Consider the following 17,423-nt stretch of genomic DNA (forward strand, 5'->3'; position numbering starts at 1 on the left):
GATTATATTCCACTTCTTGTCTTGTCTTTCTGCTGTACTTTTAAAAAGTACTCAGATGAGGAGAATCCATTTTTATACGAAGAATTTGAGTCACTACTTTATTGAGGGGCCAGAGGTAACAGATTACACACTAGTGAAAAAAAAAAAAAAAAAAAAAGAACTACATTCTCCAAAGTGCTTCCTGAATAAATTTCAAGACCTGAATTCTCACCAATTTGCTAAATATTGGAATACTGTTTGAATAAACTGCTTGGAGGCTCAAAGTTCTAGAACATTCTACAGAAAATTCTGAAGCGGGTAGTCCTAGATGGGCATGAAAGGGAATCTCCTGTATCCTCTTCCCAGTATTGCACAATATAAAACCTGCCCACAAGGTGTAAGCAGGCGCTGCTTTATCTCCCCCACATTCAACATGAGGCCTGCACGCTGGAACTTCATCAAAAGCTGCCACCAAGTCTGTCATACGTTGTGTCACCCACACAGCCTGTTTGCGCCAAACACAAATGAGAGATGGAACCTATGTCACCCCCAACCATACAGAATGAGGAACACAGTAAGTCCTGCTGACTCATTGTTTCACGGGAATCCGCGCTCTGGGAGCCAGGCCACCTCATCTGCCTAGATGTTCTGGTTGTCTCCCTGGTCTGAGTTCATGGAGCATGGTCTGCTCCATGCTGTGCTCTTCCTGTACCAACTGGTCATCAGCTCAGGATGGCAAAACACCTTGACTCTGAACAAATGGCCCACCATCCTCCGGGCACTGCCTTTTACACCCCAGAAAGATGTTGAGTATGTTTAGCGCCCTTCATTTAAAAACTGATTACAGATATACATATGTTTTCATAAATAAAACTTGAGGCATACATGTATATATTAAAATTTTCACCAACAAGGGTGTGTTAAAAATTTCAAGTTCTGTCATTCAAGTTCAATAAAGGCACACGTTTTTTTTTCCTTTAGGCTTGCAAGGAATACAACTGCTAGCAAGAAGTCATAAAAGGCATTTTATGGGACTTTCTTCTTTGATTTTCCTCTTCTTGGGATGAGCGTTCATCCTGTAAGTCAATGGCATGACTCTGCTACCCAAAGAAGTATTGAGATGCATAGAGGGCATTAAATGGATTCCACTTCTGTGTCATGTTTCAGAGTGACAACCCCCAGCTGTGCTGGGTCAGTCACTCCAGGTCTGCTTTGGCCATTTCCATCAAGGCTTCTCACTTCCAAATCGGGCTTTCCGGCTGCCGGGTTCCGATGCCCTCCGGACCAGCCTGGGTGGTGGCTTGGGGCAGACGCCTTCAGTCACACTGTCTTCCCGCACTGAGCCAAACTGGCCTTTGGAGAGAAGGGGCTGCCGTAGCATGCCTGGGGTCTGGGTGCCCCCCTCTTTGCTGGGGGGTGCTGGGGGGTTACAAGGCTGGCCCTGTCCGGAATCGACGTCTACCTCGTTCTTCCATTCCATTTTATAGGGCTGTGGGGCTTTCTTTGAGAACTGTTCTGGCAAGAAGCCCCTTGCTCGGGGCTGCAAATTGAGGACGGTAGTCCCAACATCTGTGTCCGAGTCACTGCTATTGCCACCTACCACAGAGCAAAAGAAGGACAACATGGGCAAGCATTTCAGAGGGAAGGAATTTCAAGTGACTCAGCAATGCATCAGTGGGTCCAGCATTTGCGGTGCCCTCAGGCACCTCAGGCACGGTTTGGGCAGGGGAGGTCCGAGGGCTCGCTACCTCTAGCCCACAGACCTGGGCATGATACATAATCTCTGTGGGCGTTAATGCTGACTGTCCACACTAACGCCGAAGAGCTTACTGTGCGCCAGGCAACTGTCCTAAGCACTTTGAAATGCATTAACCCATTTAATCCTCACAAGCGCCCATTCGGCAGGTGAAGTAACCGAGCTTCAAGAGATATTATTAATCAGTGCATGTGGGTGTCACAGTGCGACTATCTGGCAACAGCAGCTGTGTTCCCACCTGCCCCATCAGAACGATCCCAGAAAGGCTCAGCTACGTGTCTGGCACACAGAAAGCAGATTGGCAATTGGCTGCTATTATGAAAATTCTTGTCTTGATCTGGAATCTCAGAGACAGCCTTCTTTATCTCCTTTGCAGTTTCATAAAAGGGCCGAAACACCCATGTGCCGTTTACAAACAGTGGGAAGACACACGATCAGAATGAGCTGGTGTCAAAATTCAGGTCCTAGAGAACTGTGGGTAGAAGAGCTGACGGGGAGCTCGCCCAGGAGCTGAGATTCTTGGGACCCTAAGACCCGGTCTTAGTGGACGTGGCCCACAGCTCTACATATTCAGTGCTGCCTGGCCTCTCTTCTCAGGTCTCATCTCACTGATCATCACCACCAGCCAGCATTAGAATTTCCTCTTCTTGGTTAATTAAGTAAATAAGCAAAAATAAAGGACGTGGTAGTGTTATATCCCACATTCTAATAACATGGTATCTTAACATATTTCTTCTGGGGTTCACAGAAAATGGCTGGGAGTCTACCCAAAGATTATCATTAAATAAAGAGATATTAGACTCGTGATTACAGGCAGAAGTAAAATTTATGGTTGACCTTATGAAAATATATGCAGGTTGTAAAAATTTAAACACTCCTTCGCACATTCACAGCTCTCTATTTATCTGTTCACTACCACAGGTGACAATAGTGGCTCGTGCTGTATCAAATGGAATCATTATGGAAAATCATTGGCTAAATTATTTATAACGTACACAGAACTCCATCCAAAAAGCTTACAATGCTAATAATAAGTCACCATGTTATTATTTGAGGTTTGCAAACCATTAAACAGATTGTCCTTAATGAAGAAGAAGAATGGGAAATTTTCTCTATTTTGTGAACATTAGTAACATGACTCTGCTCCAACTGAGTTCATTACCTGTGTTAGAAATATTCTTTTTCTTTTGTAGCTTTTCTGGAAGCTTTGTATTTTTTGGTAAGGATAAATATCGAGAGGCTGAAGTGGACGCCTGTGAGAAACACAGAAAATGTTTAGATTACGCAGATGTCATTTATTGTATCTTAGAAGTTTAAATTCTTAGGGCAAACCCTGGTGTTAAAAATTAAAATTGTACTTTTCTACTCCAAAATTACTTGTGAGGGGCTGGGGGCATAGGGAAGAAAGCTTCCAGCAATAATTATTTTACTTAAAATAACCAAATCTCTTCTAAAATGTAATAGAAATCAGTATTAAGGAAAATGAAAATAAAATAGGACCGTTAACAATAAGATGTGCAAACTACTGAGTCTTTTTAAAGAAAAGCTAAGGAAACACCTATGTATAAGAATATACAAAAGATATGTAGAAACAAGGCACCTGGGTGGCTCAGTCAGTTAAGTGTCTGACTCCTGATTTCAGCTCAGGTCATGATCCCAGGGTTGTGGGACCCAGCCCCGTGTCAGGCTCCATGCTGGGAGCCTGCTTGGGATTCTCTCATTCATATTCATTCTCTCTCTCTCTCTCTCTCTCTCTCTCTCTCTCACCCCCCCTTCCCCGCTTGCACTTTCTCACTCTCAAAGTAAATAAATAAACTTTAAAAATAGGCAGAACCTATATGTATGGGGAGAAAATATATGAAAAATGTAGCTTACTTGAGTTTTAATTACTTTAGTAAGTCTCGAAAATGATAGAACAAAAAGTTATTAGTATAGCTAATTTGCTGACCATTCAAATGCCACAATCTCTACTTTCCTTAACTTTTCATCGATGCTGCCACATTTTACACATTAAAAAAAGATCATTATCTTGTTCACACATTACCATTTTGGTCTCTGACGACCCAATACAGAATATTATTAAAAAATGAAATGCAATCCTAAAATTAATGCAACCTTGTGTGTCAGAGTGATAAGATACAATGTCTGCTACGTTAAATCAATCAATCATAATGTCATTTAAAAATGGCTTTCCTTGGGGCACCTGGGTGGCTCAGTCGGTTAAGCGGCCGACTTCGGCTCAGGTCATGATCTCGCGGTCTGTGAGTTCAAGCCCCACGTCGGGCTCTGTGCTGACAGCTCAGAGCCCAGAGCCTGTTTCGGATTCTGTGTCTCCCCCTCTCTGACCCTCCCCCCTTCATGCTCTGTCTCTCTCTGTCTCAAAAATAAATAAACATTAAAAAAAATAAAAATAAAAATAAATAAAAAAATAAAAATGGCTTTCCTTATCTATTGACAATGCCCTCCACCAAGGGCAAAGGTGAACACTCACGTCCCCCAGCGGCTGTGACCTTGCAGTTCCAGCACGTGCCCCTTGCCCATCTTTGGGCTGCAACCTCTTCCTGGAGATATCAGATAGGACTTTGCAAATGAAGCTTGGTCCAGCCATGCTGTTTAAATCCGCAACTTAACTGACCCTTTCTGTGCTCCCAATCTCCTTCCTCAGCATTGTTTTTTTGTTTTTTGTTTTTTTGTTTTTTTCCCCATAGCACTCACTGCCCTCTAACATAACAGATAATTTATTCCATTGCTGGCTGCCTTCTCCTCACTAGAATAGGAATTCTACAAGCGAAGGTATCTTGCTTGGTCAGTTTCGTTCACCAACATATTCCAAGTGCCTAGAACAGTGCCTGGAACATAATGGGTGTTCCAGAAATATCTAGAAAGACTTTACCATCAACTCCATCTCAGAATTCCTGTGACTCAACCCTCAGCAGCCATTCTGTCAGTAGAGCCTCCAGACTGGTGGCTGGCTCTGCTCTGGGAAGCTTCCCTCCTCCCAGACAAATGGTAACAAATGCCAGTTACCCTGTGCTCCTGGTTCAAGCTGCTGTCTTTCCGGATGCTTTCTCGCAAACTGTGCCTTCGTCGGATCAGAATTTCCTTGGCTTGTCGCTCACTTGTGTCAGCCGTCAGATTGTGTCTGTTGTAGGACAAAGTCTGAAATGAAAAAAGAGACATTTTACAAACAACAAACAAACAAAGCCTGATTGCTGCCCCAGAAATTCCAAAACTTTGCTGTGTTTCTTTGGCTTTGCACCTCAGCGAGGCACTTAACTAATGTGCAGAGCAGAAAAATAAATGAATAAAAAGCATAAAAGTTGTTAACATTCATAAAAAAGTTAACATCCGTTCAAATTTTGAAAGCACTTGTTTTCTAATAAAAGTGTGTGAATAAAGTATCTTTCATTCAAAAGCGTGATCTTCATAAATCAGAAAAATGATGGAACTCATCAAATGCCTCTGTCTACCTTGAAGTGCTTTATACGTTTTTAGCCCTCATTAGTAGCTGGAGAAAATGATACAATTCATCTTAATAAATTCTCTATTGAACAGGAATTACTGGTATAAAAACAAACCACTTTGAGCCACTTGGTGGTGCCGTGTCCTTGTGATTAAACTTAAGAACACTTTTACAACTGGGTGGTCAAACTGAAAAGGCTGGGGGCTATCACCAGCAATAATCAAGTGCCAGTATTTGAAGCAGTAAAATTTCTAAACCAGGGCTGGACATGGCACACATTGTTAGTTTTCTAAATTTCCTAAAATAAATTGTAATTAGCGATGGAGTTCATTTTCTGGTGTATTAATATATTCTTCTTGGGAATATCCCTGTGTCCCGAACTATTAAATATTAAATCTTGAAGAAATATGCAAAACTGAGAGAACAAGGCTCAAGTCCTGCCTTGAGAAAATTACTGGCTGGCTGGACATCAAAGGCTAACAAAGTAATACAAAATTGTGAAATTAAGTGCTAAAACTATGTGGTACATTATCAGCTCCTAGTGCTACCCCACTTGAAGACAGGGCTGGGAATAATACGGAGGCTGTTGAGGAATCCTTAAACATCGGAGGATGTGGATCTGCTGACAGGAGCCAATGGGACATCCCAAGTGGAGACAGAGAAGAGAGGAACAGAGTCCAAGGAAGGAAGACAGAACCTGGGGGCTTGGGGAGGGGAAGGAGGTGTAAGGTCAGAGACTGTAGAACTTGGAATAAAAGATCCCAAATTCTGAGAGAATAGTTTAGCCTGTAAGCCACAGCTGTGGTTTTGTTTCAATTCAAACAGGGGAACGCTGCTTAAAAGGTGTTTTAGGGGAAAAGGAGGAGCCATAGTAATGCAGGATGGAATGGGGACTGCTTTGGGGAAGACCAGCTGAAAAAGTGCAGAAATGACCCCAACATGGGTGAGGAAGGCTCCTGACAAGCGATGTGATCTGTGTGCCACCTCGCCTCACTGTACCTTAATTTATTCATCTACAGAATGGAAACGACAGTCACCCCACTTGGAGAAATGAGTTAATACCTGCTGAAATGGGGCACGGCAAATTGTATGCACTCTCGAAATGTTAGCTATATTATTAGCCAACTGTTAGAATGAGGTGTTAACAATGGGACAGCTGTGAAAGAAGTGACTCGGGAGATACATTAAAGGAAGACACTATAGCACTTGATGAATAACAAGGAAGATTAAACGAATTTGGATAAGTTTTCTTAAAGCTGTAAGTTTTCTACAAGCTATAAAGCTATTTCATCAAAAAAATTAATGCCTGGGTGGCCCAGTCGGTTAAGCGTCTGACTCTTGATTTGGGTTCAAGTCATGATCTCATGGTTGTGAGATCAAGCCCTGTGTCAGGTTCCACGCTGAGCGTGGAGCCTGCTTAAGATTCTCTCTCTTCTTCTCCCTCTGCCCCTTCCCCACACACGCTGTCAATCTCTCTCTTAAAAAAAAAAAAATCAGAAGACAGCCATCAATTTCTTTTTTCACAATTAGTTAAAACATATTCTTTTATCTCCAAATCCAGAGTAGCAGAACTCCCAGGGGACTCCAAGCTTTTCCCACTGGTGTCTGGGAAGGAATGGCACCCTAACAAGATAGGACCCAGAGAAGAGAAGTTGTCTGGTGTGGGACTCGCAAAAGGCTGGCATAATCGTAGGGCAATATCCGCTACAACTGGGTAGTGTGAAATCAGAAGGCATATTCTCAGCCAAAGGCAAGGAAATGCTTGGCTAAATCAATTATTCTCACTCGCTGTCGGATTTGATAGAGATTTCTGGATAATATTTCTCGGATTTCATCCATTTCACCAGGTGTGAGCTTCCTTATTTTCTCTTCACGACAATCACTGTGAAAGTTTAGAAGAAGAATATATTTTACTATTGGACAAATGTTGGAATCATCAATTTTTTTTGAGATAGAATATCATCTAAGTAGAATCTTAGCTTAAAGAATAACACTTAGGGATTATTCAGTATTTTAAGATAACTCAAAATTCTAAAACTGTTCAGCACCAAAATTATTCAAAACAAGTTCAATCATGCACAAGTTTTCACAGTCTGTTCATGCAATTATTTTTTTCCATACAATTATTATTTTAAGGAAGAAAAACTATAGTAGCTTATAATGGTCTCACTTTAGTATTTCTAATACTCCATAAATAAGGTAATACATGATTGAGTTTTTTCCAACAGAAACTTAATTAGCTACATTTTACTATTAGGGCTTAGTCCTTTAAACACATCATTATAAATATTTGCAAAGACGCCACTTATAATATGGATGCATATGCAGTCAATCATAATTATTCAAGGATTTTGTATTTGTAAAGTAACCTACTTGCTAAAATTTACTTGTAAACACAGTCTCGGTACTCCTGGCACTTTTTCACAGACATGTGCAAAGTGGGGGGAAAATATGAGTGCCCCAACACACAGGTTCCTGGATAAGGCTGAACACTGCAACACTCTGCCTTCTTGATTCAGGTCTTGTACTGTAAAAAAATGTCCTTTTTGTGGTCTATTTAATGACACATTTTTCACATTTTTGTGCTTTCTTTTGGTGACTTCACTGTTTAAAATGGCCCCCAAGCATGGATCTGAAGTGCTGTCCAATTTTCCTAAACAAAAGAGAGCTGTGATGTGCCTTCTAGAGAAAAGTCATGTTCGGTAAGCTTTGTTCAGGCATGAGTACAATGCTGCTGGCCGTGAGAGGAATGTTAATGAAATAGTAATATATATGAAACAAGGAGTCTTTAAATAGAAATGTACATAAAACGAGGTTATATATCATCAGTTGATGAAAATGTTGTGACCAGAAGCTCACAAGAACCTAAGCCCGTATTTCCCCTAGGAGCAACTGTTCAGTATGGGCAAATCAGCGTTTATGGCGATTTTACAAGACGTGACTACAGCCAACAATGAGAACCAACTGTATTTATACAGTTTTATTCTACTGCCTTCAAAAAGACTTTGAGAGGGCCTACAAAAATATACGGTAAAATAAAATGCATAGCTAAGAAGATAAATTAAGAGAATAAAGCTGAGAAAGTTAATATACAGAAATCCAGGTCTTATAGAAGATGGGCTAAGGACACACCAATTGAAGTCATAGTTCCTTTATTTTTTTTTTAAATGCAAACTTGCTGTTACTGAAAATCGGCCATAATATTAATTACCTATGCCCATTGGTACTGGAGAAAAGCAAAGGAACAGATACAGAGATTTAAGGCTTCCGCAGGACAGACTTCTCTAGATATAAATGATTCAATTTTGCCTCAACCTCAATTGTTCTTGAGTTTTTAAGAAGCATCTTCTTAGACTAAAGCATTGTTGTTTAGACAGCTGTCCAGGTATCTAATCAGGAGTTTGATCAGCAAAGTTAATTCACAGGACTTGAGAAGGACAAATACAGTCAAGAGGTAACAATCTTTTGGGTGTCTGATTTTCTTGTACAATGTTCCCACCAAGTTTTATCCAACATATGTTTGTATAACTCTAGTGGTAAGTGCCCAACTACCTCCCTTGTTTATACCCAAAGTGTATCTACTGGAATGTAATACAAAAACAAAAAGTACAGGAATCTTACATGCACAGCTCAATGAACTACCACAAAGCAAGTGTACTTGCACAACCGCTACTCAAGTCAAAAAACAGAACGTGACCTAGAACCCCAGAAACCACTTCATATTACACGCCCCCAACAATCACTACTTCCTTCCCTCTTTGACAAAAACAACCACAATCCTAACTTTGGAATTCACAGAATACTTTTGCCTGAATCTGAACTCTATATAAATGGAGTCTTTTAAATACAATAGGTAGTTTTTTATTTTTATTTTTTTATTTTATTTATTTTTTATAATAGGTAGTCTTTTAAATTTAGCCTCTTTTGCTTAGCGTTATATGTTGGAGATTCAACTGTGTTATTGCATGTAGCTATTGTTGGTTCATTTTATTCATTGTGCAATATCCCATTACATGAATATAGCACAATCTACCCATTTTACTATCGATGGGTATTTGGCTTATTTCCAACTTTTGGATACGACAAACAATGCTTCTATGAAAATGGGTCTATTCCAAACTCTTACTTTGTTCCTCTGGTCTATTTGTTCTTTTATCCTTACCCAGGAATCACATTGTCTCAATCATAGGAGTTTTAGTCTTGCTACCTGATAGTATAAATCCTCCAAATTTGTTCTTTCATGTTAAAGACAATTTTGTCTTGGTTAATTTGGGCCCTTTATGTTTCCACAGAAATGTTAGGACCAGACTGTCTAATGACACACTGGAATTTTGAATGAAATTGCTTTGAGTCCACAGATCAATTTGAGAAGAGCTGATAGTCTTATAATATTGAGTCTTTCTTTTTACTAATATAGTCTTTATCTGGTTTGGACTTTCTGCAGAGAGGTCTCACACATATTCTCTAAATTTCATTTTGATGTTTGACATGGACGTATATGAATGTTTCATGATACCATTCTAAATTAAGCATTTTTTAAAGTGTCATCTTCTATTTGTTGATACTTATAAGCCACCACTGATTTTTTTTTTTACCATGTATTAAGAAATCTAGATAAATTACCTTATTATGTCTAATTACTTTTCTGTAGGTTCTTTTGGATTTTCTCTGAAAACAATCCAGCTGTTTGGGAATAGTGACAGTTCTACTTCTTTTCCTATCCTTAACTTTTAAATTTTTTCTTGCCTACCATTGGTACAATATTCATAAAAATAGTAATAATAGGCATCCTTGTTCTTGATCTCAGGATAAATCTTTCAACATTTCAACACTAAAAATCATATTTGCCATAGATTTTTCGTGAACAAACTTTATTAGCTTGAGAAAGGATTTCTTCTATTGTTAGTCTATTTATATATTTAAAAAAAATAAAGGGTATTGAATTTCGTCATATAATTTCTGGGCCTCTATTACAGATAGATAATAACCCTTGATTTTTCTCCTTTATTCAGTAAAAGTGGTAAATAATGGATTGATTTTGACTCTTAAATCATACTTATATTCCTAGAATAAACCAAAATTATTGTGATGTGTATCTCGTTTATAGATCTCCGGATTTGGTTTGCCAATATTATGTTTAGAATTTTTACAGGTTTATTATAATTTTCCGTTCTTATAAGTGTCTTTGTCAGGTTTAGTATCAAAATTATGCTAGTCCCATACGGCAATTTGGGAAGCTTTCCATTTTTCCGTACTTACTGAAGAAGTCTGTGGAAGATTGGTTTTATTTTCTCCTTAAATATTTTGTAGAATTACAAATAAAGCCAAATGGTCTTGGGGTTTACTTTGTAGAAACAATTTCAAGTACAGATTTATTTCCTTAGTATTTACGGTACTATTCAAATTTTCTGTTCTTTTATGGGTTTAATTTGTCATTCCTTTTTTCTAATTTCCTAGTATGATTTATTGATTTTCAGCCTAACTTTGTTGTTGTTGTTTTTTCTTTTTTCTTTTTTTTTTTTTTTTTTTTTGCCTATTAACTGTATTTCTAACACTTTCATTAAAGGTTAAAAAAACTTTCCTCTAAAAATGCTTTGTACAAGTTTTCATACATCCTGTTTTTCAAAGTATTTTCTGATTTATAGCATAATTTCTTACTTGATCCAATTTTTATTTAACTTCTAACTACAGGGACATTCTACTTTTTATGCTCTTTTATATTTTATTTTGGTTCTGATTCCCACCTGGTAAGGGAACATACCCTATATGAAACTTTTTAAGACTTGATTATTTATTATGTTATTGAAATCTTCTATATCCCTGTTGAAAGTCTGTCTGCTTATTCTATCATTTTCTAGGAGAAGAGCAATACAGTTATCCACTATGATTATGAATTTGTGTATTTCTACTTGTGGTTCTGTTATGCAGAATGTAATGTTTACATTTTATGGTAATAATATAATTATACAAACTTTCTTTTGTTTAGGTGCTTTAACAAGATACCTTTTTATCAACCTTTCACTTGCAATCGGTCTGTACTTTTAGCTAGAAGTGCTATCTCTTATAAGCAACACTTAGTGAGTTGTATATTTTTATCCATTTTGATCATCCATCCTTTCAAATGGAATGTTTGTATTTAATGTAATTTACTTTGGGTTCAAGACTATCATCTTAGTATTCGCATTCTATTTGTCCTACCTCGTCTATAGTTGTTTTTTCTACTTTGCTGCCTTTTTAAATTTTATTTTATTTTGCTCTTTTATTTCTGTAGTTAGGTTGGCTTTTATGTTCTTTTACTGTTTTTTTTTTCTTTGGTGGTCACCTGGGATTACAACATTAATCACTGACTTATTAAAATCCAAAATAATTTTTACTATTTTCTGGACAACACAAGGTTATCAAAACACAATTAACACCATTTACCTCCCTCCCAATTTATAAACTGTATTTGTTGTTCATTTTAATTCTGCTTACATTCAAAACCACACAGACATTATTACTTTATGCAACTGATATTCATTTAGCTATTATAAGTACTCATTTCCATTGTTTTAATTCCTTCCTTAATCTCCAACCCTTCTCTCTACGGAGACTCTTCCCCTTCTGTCTGAATTTTTTTTTTCTTCTGCCTGAAATTTTTTATCATTCAATTTAGTATGATGGTTTTTAATTGTCTTAAAATGTTTTCATTCTCCTTTTTGTGAAGAATATTTTAGCAGGATATGGAACTCTATAGATTATCAGTTGCTTGCTTTCAGAATTTTGTTGAAAAATCAGTTGTCAGCATTTCTTTTTTACTTGAAGAAAACAGGTCTCTTTTTCCCGCTGATCATATTTAAAATTCTCTCTGTGTCTTTGACTTTTAGCAGTTTTGTTAGCGTGCACCTGCATTTGGTATTTTTCTTATCTAATCTGCTTGGGGTTTGTCTTTGATCTGTCTGGGAAATGCTCAGTAATTAACGGTTAAAATACTATTCCTACTAATTTCTCTCTCATTTTCTCCTGGAACTTTCACATAATCCCATATATTTCTTACTTTATTTTCAACATTTTCCATGCTCCCCTCCCACCCGCACCCCACCGCACCAGCTCTCTGCTTCATTCCGGTTATTCCTTCTGTCTTACCTTACAATCAGTCGATTCTCTCGATAGCTGTATCTAATCTGCCTTTACACTATCAAATGAGATCCTAAATTTAGTTATTTTAGCTTTAGCTCAAATATGCCACTTAGATCTTTTCTATTTATATCATCCCCCACAACAATGTCAAAAGCATCAATGCCATTTTCTTTCCTTACACATACTATTATTCTTATTTTAAAGTCCCTGCCTGATAACTTAATTATGTGAATCCCCTTTATGGTCTGTTACTACTCCCTGTTTTTGTTTTATCTTTTTCTCAGTGTTTTCAGTAACACTTCCTTGTCTACTCTTATGCTTTGGATTGGTTGATAGACACGATATAGGAAAAATCATGGAAGTAGTTTAAGACTCTTTATAATCTTATTTTCCTCTGGAGAAGATTTAAGTTTATTTCTCTCAAGTAGCTGGGATAGGAGTAATTACCAATTTCAGATGATTTAAACAATCATGGATTGAGAGAATTCTAGGCTAGACTTCTTTCCCTTGAGGGTTAAAGGGTAGAATTTGGAAGTAATAGCCTATAAGCTGGGTATAAGAACCCCTCCTTCTTAGTAGGTACTGAATTCCAATTGTATTCTGTTTTAGCCTTTTAGACTCTCAGATAACTTCTCTGTGATCCAGGGGAAAAAATGGCACCAAATGCGCGTTCCATCTTCTTGGACTTCCCTTTTCTGTTGACTCTTGGCCAAGAAATTCTTTGCACTGGTGCTTTCCAGCTTTTCAGCAGGTTTTAAAAATACATTTTGTGCTTTTTTTTTTTCTAGTTGTTTGCATAGGATGGTTTGGACTACAACACTGAGTCCATTACTGTCAGAAATACAGTTCCTTATTACCTCCCTTTCTGCTTTTCATTTTCTCTAAAGAAAATGTTTCAGGAGCTGTGGAATGGTCAATATGCTACTCATTTACACAGCCATACAGCTGACCATTAATTCTGTTACCTACTTCCATAACCTTAAGCCTTTGCCTTTCTTCTGCTTACTACCAGCTTCCAAATGAACTATACACAGAGAGGAAAACTAAGATTTCTTAGTGATCGCAAAGATAATGGCTCTCCTTTGTGAAGCTGAATAATTGAATTATCCTTTGCCACAACTGTGAAAGGAATGGTGAGTAAGAAAGATCGTTAATTTGTAAAGCTAGAGGGAAACAAAGATCAAGTGTAGCCCCATTTTCTACTTGAAGAAACTCAATCTCAAGGAAATAGATGGACCAGCTTAAGGTCACATAGTGAGTTACTGCAGCGGAGGACTATAAATCAGTCACTGCGCTCAGTCAACTACTGTTCCTAGTGCAATATAATGCCTTTACCTCCAAGCCATTCTTGATCACTATTTCTTTTTATTTTGGATTGGGTAAACTCACATAATTTTAATAGGGGATGTACAGTCTTAGTAAAAACCCTAGTTAATATGGTTGGGTGTAATTTGGAGTTTCCTTGTCTTATTTCAACTCTCCCATTGATAGCATTCTAATTACGTGACATGTTCTTTAAATGCACTTCAAGCTCATCGGTGAAAGAAGAAATCAGCAGAACCTGTAATTTCTGTTATTTTTGTGGCAGGGAAGGACTGATGTTTACACGATAAAATGACCTCATTTGTTAACTGAGCAGTAATTTACTGCTCTGCTATGGACTTGCTATAAAATTTTGGGTAAGTCACTTTACCATTCTGAGTCTTCATTTCCTCATTTTTAAAATTAGGGAGATAGACTAGGTCAGTGGCTCTCAATTCTGGCTGCATATTGGAAATATCCGAAGAACTTATAAATATACCTATACCTGGGCCTTAACACCACAGATCCTGGTTTTATTGGTGTGGGTGAGGCCCAGACATTTGTATCATTTATATGCTCCTAAGATATTTTTAATACGCAGCCTAGGTTGAGAACCGTCATACCGTATGATCACTAATGTTCCTTGCAAGCCTTAAACTACGATGCATGAATAATCTATGAGGAAATAGCTATATCCACATGCGTATTTATAATAGCGCACCTTAAGATATTCCATTTCAAAATGCTCGCTAAGGAGGCACCTTTAAAAAGCACTGAATTACATTAAGAAGATAGAATAAAGGCATACCCATCCTAAACATGACAAAGTATTTGCTGAGCAGTCAATTCTAAAATAACCTGACATGATGTGACACAAGGCACACATTTCTAGGCTGCACATTTTAACCAGGATCTCACTCTTCTGTGAGGTGTCCAGGAAGAGGTCAAATTTGTTATTATTACCGGTTTCCAAAAACTATAAAGACATACACAGGAATACTAACTTTTATTTGCAAAACAGTACTTACTTCAGAGATGCAAAAGAAGGAACAGTACTTATCATCCCCGTCTCTGCCATCTCAATGGCATGTTTTATTTCAAGCTTTTTATATAAAGACACAATGCTTGACTTGGGTTGGTTTTCCCGAATCAAAAGCTTCCGCAGGTATTTGTCATCAAACTTCTTAAACCTGGAAACAAAGGAAATCAGAGCTTCAAGTAATTAATACTAAACTGACAAAAAAACCAAACAAACAAACAAAAAAACCCAACAAGCCTGCTTTTACCAATAAAATCATTTCTACTATACTTGGGGAAAAACTCAGTAGCAATGTTTAGCTCATCTGATTATTATATATATGTGTGTGTGTGTGTGTATTTTATGTGTAGACCTCAATGTATGTGCATATATAATATATGTATACATAAATGACACTGTTGTATCCAGCCATGATATACATGTATCTAATATTTACTAATAACAGAGTAAACTACGTATTTTTTTTTAACAATTGCTATTTCACTGCTTCTGCTTTCAATAATATTACTCAAAAGTGTTTTTAATGCTTTCTATCTCCAATTCCTCTCCACGGATTTTCTCTTGCACATTCACAAATTACGCTTTTGTCCCCAGCACTCCATTGAAGCTACTTGTACTGAGGTCATCGGTGACCCTACAATATAAATCCAATGGCCAGTTATTAGCACTCACCTTTCCCGACCTGTCCTGCTTAATAGGTCATTTTCCGGGACGTCACATTCCCCTGGGCTCCCTCCTACCTCTTTCCCAGTCTCTTTTGTTGGGTATTTTTCTCCTTTCTGGCCTCTTGATGTAGGAGTGCTCAGGGTTCCATCTTGGTCCCCTCTACCTCCACTTGCTCTCTAGCCATCTTGCCCAGTCTCGTGATTTTAATAGCATCTCTGTGCCAGCGACTCCCATATTTGTATCCTGCTGTAGCCTCATCCCCAAATCCCAGAAATGAATATTCAGCTGCCTATTCAACATCTGCACTTGGATATCTAGTTCTCCAACTTGACTTTCCCACCGAATGCATCTTCTCCTATAGTTCTCGCCATTTCAGTTAATGACCACTCCACCCAGTCAATTTTGATTCTTCTCCTTCTCTGACATTCCACATTATGGACTGAATTGTGGGCCCCTGAAAGTTCACAGGTGGAAGTCCTCACCCCCAGGACCTCAGAATGTGACTGTCTTTGGAGATAGGGTCTTTACAGTAGTGATTAAGTTAAAATGAGGTCATTAGGTCAGGTCTCAATCCAATATGACTGGTGTCTCTACAGTAAGAGGAAATTTGGACACAGACACACACACAGAGGGGAGACCATGTAGAGAGGCAGAAGGCGGCCATCTACAAGCCAAAGAGAGGGGCTTGTAACAGATGCTTTACTTATAGCCTTCAGAAAGAACCAAATCTACTGATAACTTTGATCTTGGACTTCTAGCCCCCAGAACTGTGAGAAATTAAATTTCTACTGTTTAAACCACCCAATGTGTGGTACTCTAACAACTCTAGCAAACTAATACTCCATGTCCACTCTACCAGAAATTTCTGTTAGTGCCGCCATCAGAACACATACACAATCCCACCATGCCTCGGCACTTCTATCCTCCTATCTCTTGGATCCACCCTGATGCAAGACATCATCACCTCTCGGTGGATTCTTGAAACAGGCATCCAGTTGGTCTCTCTGCTTCCACCACCTCATTCCTCCAGACTACCCTCAACACAGAAGCCAGAGCGAACCTGGTAAAATGTTAAGTCAAACCATACAACAACGCCGCATCTCTCTTGAGTAAATGTACAGCGACCTGGGGGCCCTACACAGTTTGGAGCTGTACCTCTTAGCACTGTGCTTCTCACATCCAGCCTCACTGGTGTCCTTCCTGCCCTGGAAACTGGCAGTTCTGCTCCCACCTATGGGGCTTGGTAGCCACTATTCCTTCCACCAGGAGCACCCCTGCCCCACAGTTGCAGACCCCCCTTTATGTCTTCCCTTAAGAGCCATTTTTCCAAAAGGCTTTCCCATCCATCCCATTAGAAATGCATGCTGTCTCCCTCCCACCCTCCTAACTTCCCATTCTACCTCCCAGATAGATTTCTCTCCATACCATTTATCATTTTCTAACATGCTATATAATTTATTTATCTTGCTTTCTGTCCCCTAGCACTAGAATGGTATATATGGGCAGAGACTTTTTCTTTTTGTTTTTGTTTTTTTTCCACTTTTTCCTGTATCACCAGTGCCTAGGACAGTGCCTGGTACACTATAAGCATGGATGGTAGAAGAGATCTTTTGCCTCGATTCCTCCCTGTATCTACACCCTCTGCCATATTACTTGGCAATATCCTTCCACCACGGCCTAGGTGACCTGTGCCATCCTGTTTCCTGCCACTGGCCCCAATAACGTTACTTGCTCTGGTCAGTGGGCTACAGCAGACATGATGATTGGGGCAGAGGCTTAAAACAGACTTGTTGGCTTGCACTTGCGTATTGAAGCTTATCTCTTTCGTTTTCACAATTACCATGAGAAGGACATGCATGGAGTGACTCATGAGTCCCAGGACAAAGGTGAATGCCACATGAAGCAGAGCTCTGTTACTCCAGTCACATACAAGAAGGCCAGCCAGGATGAGCTGACAACTAGCCAACCCCCTGAAGCATTAGCAAGACCTGTCTGCATCAGCCCGGCACAGCCCCAGATCCTGGACTCTCAGACTCATGACTCATATGCTTTCATAATGTGACTGTTGTTTGGACAGCTGTATATCAGGGCAGTTTATT

General features: G+C 38.8%; 1 protein-coding gene across 1 annotated transcript in view; it reads right to left on the reverse strand.

Annotated features, from left to right (window-relative positions):
- Window positions 1-142: 142 nt before the first annotated feature.
- Window positions 143-17,423, reverse strand: part of SLC9A2 (solute carrier family 9 member A2) — a 98,968-nt gene continuing 81,687 nt past the window's right edge. Inside the window, exons 8-12 of the mRNA XM_042931877.1 lie at window positions 14,648-14,809; window positions 6,984-7,080; window positions 4,763-4,894; window positions 2,898-2,988; window positions 143-1,575 (exon numbers count right to left, since the gene is read on the reverse strand). Coding sequence (XP_042787811.1) covers window positions 1,205-1,575; window positions 2,898-2,988; window positions 4,763-4,894; window positions 6,984-7,080; window positions 14,648-14,809 — 853 coding nt within the window. The 3' untranslated portion in view covers window positions 143-1,204. The remainder of the gene's footprint in view (window positions 1,576-2,897; window positions 2,989-4,762; window positions 4,895-6,983; window positions 7,081-14,647; window positions 14,810-17,423) is intronic.

Source organism: Panthera leo, chromosome A3, assembly GCF_018350215.1.
Source record: "Panthera leo isolate Ple1 chromosome A3, P.leo_Ple1_pat1.1, whole genome shotgun sequence".
Taxonomy (NCBI): domain Eukaryota; kingdom Metazoa; phylum Chordata; class Mammalia; order Carnivora; family Felidae; genus Panthera; species Panthera leo.